The sequence below is a fragment of the Geospiza fortis genome, unplaced genomic scaffold, assembly GCF_000277835.1.
Source record: "Geospiza fortis unplaced genomic scaffold, GeoFor_1.0 scaffold719, whole genome shotgun sequence".
Classification (NCBI taxonomy): domain Eukaryota; kingdom Metazoa; phylum Chordata; class Aves; order Passeriformes; family Thraupidae; genus Geospiza; species Geospiza fortis.
Genome location: NW_005054451.1, coordinates 1588162 through 1594001, shown reverse-complemented (window position 1 = coordinate 1594001; position 5840 = coordinate 1588162). Strand labels below are relative to the sequence as shown.

Below are 5840 nucleotides of genomic sequence, written 5' to 3'. Positions count from 1 at the left end.
TGCTTTTAGCACATTAAAAAAAAAAACCAACCCAAACCCTGCCTAGATGACATTTTATCCAGCTCTGCTATTATTGGTGATGAGATATAAATCTGTTTCCTTCCCCTTCAGCTATCTGCTTGTGGTTAAAAGTAGTCATTGAGTGGATGAGGTAAAAAAACCCTACCAAACCTGTGGAGAAAAGGAGCGTGAAGAAGAGAAAGCTGAGAGCTTTGCATGATATTTCAGCCTCTGATGTGTGTGAGACCGCTGCTGTCCTGTGGGTAGGACAGCCAAGGGCAGAGGTTTCTTTTAGGACAAACTGGCTTCGATGAGCTCACACAGGAGAGCAGAGGAGGGATCTCACAGCCCAGGCTGCTCAGAACCCTTGCAGGGAGGTGACAGATGTGGGCTGTGCAGGAGGCAGTGCCAGTGACAGCCCATCCAACTGGGGACGTTGGACATTACAGGGAGGAGGAACATTAAAACACTGCTTTAAAATCAGTGAGCGGGCAGAGAAAAAAGAAACGTGACATGAGGCAGGGCTACAGCATGCAGGGAAAACGTGTGACTCTTCAGAAAGGGTGAAAGGGTTATTTTGAGCATTTTGAGTGGTTAACTCTGAAGAGCCCTTCAAATTCGTCTTACAGAATTGTCATAGGAAATAACCATATTTTTACTGGAAAATATGAACATATATCCAAAATAAACTCCTGGTGTTTTAGTCCAGCAAACTCATTTAAAGGCCAGATCCAAGATGTATATGCTGCTAGAGAATGTACAGCTGTACACTGTTTTTCCAGGTGCTTCCCTTTGTCAGGGGTAGTCTTTTCTTTCAGTCTTGGAATAGAAGTTTTATGATTTCTGAAAGGCAGCAATAACTGAAACAAAAGTTACTTTAATGATTAAGCCTGTTTTTTACACAGTTTTACACTAAATACCTAGCTAAAAGTCCTTTGATTATGTTATACTTTAATAGAATAAAAGAAAACTCACGCTCACATAGTTGGTTGTTCTTTTCCCCAACCTCCAGAACTGCTTAAAAATGCAAACAAGAGGAGAAGAAAATGTGAAATTTTATTACCAAGAAGATAAAAGCTCTCTTCCCCATCCCCCTTCATAAAGTGTGTGGGATGGGAGGATTGAAAAGCTCTTAATGATGTAGTGCTGTGGTTTGAAACTAGAGATTCAGAGTATGAATTTTTTATAAGTCTTGTGACTGAAAGTCGAAATGCCTGGGTGTTTAACAGAGCGCTTCTTTAGAAATGCCAGAGAGGTCATTAGTCCAACATTTGAGCTGCTCTGTTACGGGCCTTCACCGTGGCTAACACAGCCAAACGTGGTAATAATGGAAAGGTTTGGGATTTGCAACTAAATGGCTTTTCAGATAAGGACTAATCTATTCAAAAAGGCAATGGCAGCCTTGCTTTTGGGTCAGGAGGAACAGCAGGAGGATAAAAAAAAAGTCATGTTGCAGATGTCTCAATTGAGTATTTTCTTCTGTTAGACAAGCAGAATACGGAATTTGGCACATTCTGTGCACCTGATGGCAGCTTAAGAGCCTCTGAAATGTTCAGCTCAGTAATGGCTTTTCTCCTTCCCCGGGAACATTTTCAACAGGAGCTGTGTTATCTTAAAAGCCACGTTCTGAAGCAAGAATCGGGCATCTTTTAGCGTTTTCAATGAAAGTGGGAGAATGGAGGGAAATAGCAAATGTGTTAACGTGAATACAAAACCATTGTGCAAAAATGTTATATAACATGGGATTGAAATAGAAGAAAAAGATATTTAAATTTGTCAGGTAGAGGAGAAAATGAAGATTCATTTTAATACTATCAAAAAACGGCCTTTAAGAACTTATTTTACTTTGGCTTCCATTTGGAAGGTGTTATTTGCATTTTCTGGAAGTCTAGATAAATAGAAAAGTTTATGTAGTCTCACCAATTTTACCCGGGTTACACAGAGCTTTGTAAAACTGTGTAGAATGTACTCAATTGTTTACTCTTTGAATAGCTGGAAATTATTAAATGGGGCTCAAGACATGCAAAATAAAAAGGCCTATATTTATACTGGTATTTTTAAAAAGTACTAGGAAATAGTTTATTAAAGGGATATTTTACCTGTATTTAAACAAGGAAAATGCTTTTTTCATTTGTAAATCAATTTAGTACATGATGGCAGCAAATCACTAAGTGCAGAGCTTCAAAATTAATTTCAACACTTTGTGGGAGATTTCAATGACGATAGTGCACAAAGATTGCAAAATATGTAGAGTTCCATAACTGATTACACAGAACAAGTAGCATAAATTCACAGAAGGGATATGTTTGAGGCAATTGTCCTGTTCTAAGCAAGGAGTGGTAGTGCCTTGGGAATATTTGTCTCAATTCGTCTCACTCCTGCCTGATCCAAGGGTCACTGAGCTTTAGGAGCATTTTCAGTAACCCCAAGCAGCAGGACCAGGCAAAGCTGCACACTTTAAAGTTCATGTTGTGGAATCAAGGAAACAAATATCCACATCACAGTCTTGGAAAAGCAATTACAAATGGGTGGGGTTTATTTTTTTCAGAACTGCAAAGTAGTCTAAATAGATTGTTTTTCAAAGCAGGATGTTTTGTAATGAGTGGTTTTAGTAATTTTCTTCATCACTGGAGTGGAATTGTTGCCTTCTTTTGTAATATCTGTTGGCAAAATGATTTCATTCTTTCCTAGGCCTCCTATTGTTTTTGTATTACATCTCTTAGAGACCAAAATTAGATTATCATTCTCATGGTGCTGCATGAAACAGGATTTAGAAAGTGATTAGGTAAATTCACGAGGAAAAACCAATCCATTGAAGGCTATTAAACACAAAGATTGCTGGAAGTTACACTGTGACAGACAGCTGGCGGGTGTCTTTTCCCTTTGACTGTCCTCAGGCATCTACAAATTCAGACAGGCTATGCTGCACAGGGAACAGCTGGTCTGCTCCAATGCTAAAGATATGTTAAAACCCCCCAAAAAAGGAAACACAGCGATTGGTACTGCTTCCAGTTCTGGTTCTAAACTCTGCCAAGAAAAGTGTTACCTTAATATCAGGCAATTCTGCATTTTATTGGTATAAACTCTTAAAAAACACTGGGGCTTCAGGTGAGATTTCCTTTGATGCCTTCTAAATTCCTACTTTTGTTTTAATTTTGCCTTTGAAGGGGCAGGTTGCACTGTGGGTCTGCTCCCAGAGCTGGCAGAAAGAGCTCACCCTGTTTCTAGCTGGTCCCTGGAGAAATTAGTTCAAATTTGTCTCATGCCCCCTCAGAGCCCATTCATTGTCCAGAGGAGAATCCATTGCTTGGGGCCCCATATTAATTTCCAAATCTCTCAAGTACATTTCACTATTATAATCTAAATTCCCCCACTCAGAATTTTATGGGAAAAAAATCCAGTTTGGGTGACTCAATCATATTTAGGCTGTGTTAGTGCCTCAGAGAACCACCAGCATTTAGTCAGATGGAAAAAAATGATTGGCCCTCTTGCATTAATGCATCCATTTATCCTACTAAAAAATATGACACATGCATCCCCCAATTTCTAGTTATTTTTAAAGATAGCAGCTGAGAATTTTGGAAGGTTTTATTCCTATCCTAGAAATGTCTCACTGTAAGACTTGTTTTTTTCCAAGATGAGAGTGCATGTTATTACATATTGCTTTTTGGTGGGTCCTACCTGAGATACCCAAACCTCAGTTTTCAGAGATAATGAGAAACTACAGAAATTACTTTGAAATTGTGAATATTGCCTGCAGCAGGAGGAAAAAACCAAAAGAACTCCATTGGCTGAGTAAAGATGAGAAAGCCCCAAATTGAGACTTCTGAAAAAGAAGAGGTTTTTAACTCTGGGTGCACATTTGCAGGTCTGGTATAATCTGTCTCACAACAGGGATGCTGTCATTTATCAATCTTACCTGAAACAAGTACAACACTTGAGTTGTTTGGTAACAGTGGCTTAGAGCCCAACCACTTTGGATCAGAACATGTTAAAACAAAAAAAGACAGCGAGGGTTTGCATACAAAATTTAGTTTGGCCCAAATACAAACCCAGTATTTTCACTGAAGCTCATCTTCAATTATCTTTTAAAGTATGTTCTGCTTGTTTAACCAAGAGCTTAACATTTTGGATGTAAAGATGCTTTAGATGCTTACTTCAAGAGGCTCATCATACTCAAGCTTAAAGTACATGGTTCTTAATTAGGGATTCTGTTACGATCTTACACAGACTCTGGTTTTTATTATATCATGAAGGAAGATACTCCACTTAGGAACTGTAGCTCTCAGATAACTTTTCCAAGATTAAAAAAAAAGTTAAACCAGCTATTTTAATTGTAAATATAACAAATTCATGTTTTTAGTATTACCAGTATGCAAGGCAAATGGAAGATTTCCTTTATTCCCTGTCTGCTGTTACATCTTAAGTCCAGAAACTGTTACTTAATTCACAGATGCGGGTGAGACTTGTCACACGTATTTCGCTTTTTCCTGCATTTCCTTTGCTGACTTGTGGTATTCATGTAAATGCCAGCTTGCTTAAGCTCTGCAAAGTGATATGTTTGGGACAGTGATTATCACATTTGTCATTTAGTGTTCACTCTGGTACCTTTGCCTTACATGCTCTGAAGCACATTCACATCCCTACTCAGAATTGCAGGCATCCTCCCCAAGGCCCTCTTGCAAGCTCCCAAATTATCTTATTCAGAGTGGAGATTGTTTTAGCTACTTCCCCTAATCCATTTCAAGTATAATTACACTATGGTCAATATGTTTTTGATGTTCCATAACCTCACTTTTTTTTTTTTTTTTTTTAATGCTTTGCTCAATTCCTGGATTAGTCCAAAGCACCCTCTGGCTGATGGAGAGGCTTCAGGAAACTGCATTAAAAAGCAATTTTGGTTTGCATAGGGATTCACTGGCTAAAGGGTTAATACACACTTCAGGGATGAATGTGGGGTTTGAGATGAGGGTCCCTGGGAGGCTTTGTGCCTCACTTGCCCTTCATTAAAAGTGTAATTCCCTGCATCAGTCCACAGGTAGCTGGTCATGTCTGGCAGCCGCTGGTCACAGAGCATCTGCTGTGTCTTGTTAGCCTCCAGATAAGCTCAGCCAAATGAGGCCATGGCAAGGAGCTCCTTCCCTCCCTCCTTCCCTCCCTCCTTCTCTCCCCGCTGCTGGAGATGATCACCCCTGTGGAAAGGTCAGAGCTGCACACGTGGCTGGGCTGCAGTCCTGTGGCTCAGAGAGGGACTCTTCATCAGTCTGTATGTCCGACCCTTCATCAGCCTGGATGTTCGACCTTCATCAGCCTCCATATCTGACCCTTTATCCCTTCATCAGCCTCTGTATCTGACCCTTTGTCAGCCTCTGTATCTGACCCTTTATTCCTTCATCAGCACTTTTTCATCAGCACTTTTTTCCATCTCTCCATCAGCCTCTGTGTCTGACCCTTTATCAGCCACTGTATCTGACCCTTTATCCCTTTGTCAGCCTCTGTATCAGACCCTTTATCAGCCTCTGTGTCCTGCAGCAGGGAGGGCAAAGGGCTGCCCTGGGGGCAGTGGGAAAGAACCACCTGGCACTGCCACAATCCCAGCCTGAGTTCATGTCCTGGGGAGAGTGATTAATTGTGCAAAGGCTTGTTAATCCAATTCCAGCAGCTCCAGCCCTGGGATTGGTGACAAGCTGTGGCAGGTCCTGGATTCCTGTAGCTGCTCACAGCCCCCATGAATCCTGATGCTGGCTCAGCTGGAAAGAGAAAAGAAGTAGGGGAACAGGAGATTTGGGAGAATCTGCTCCAGCTCTTCAAGCTGGAGGGAGTATCTCAGAAATTTTCGC

The 5840-nt window shown here is 40.8% G+C and overlaps 1 protein-coding gene across 1 annotated transcript in view; it reads right to left on the bottom strand.

Annotated features, from left to right (window-relative positions):
* Positions 1–5050, bottom strand: part of PDZD8 (PDZ domain containing 8) — a 58489-nt gene extending 53439 nt beyond the window's left edge. The window contains 1 exon segment of the mRNA XM_031062582.1: positions 4997–5050. Coding sequence (XP_030918442.1) covers positions 4997–5050 — 54 coding nt within the window.
* Between the last annotated feature and the right edge of the window lie 790 nt (positions 5051–5840).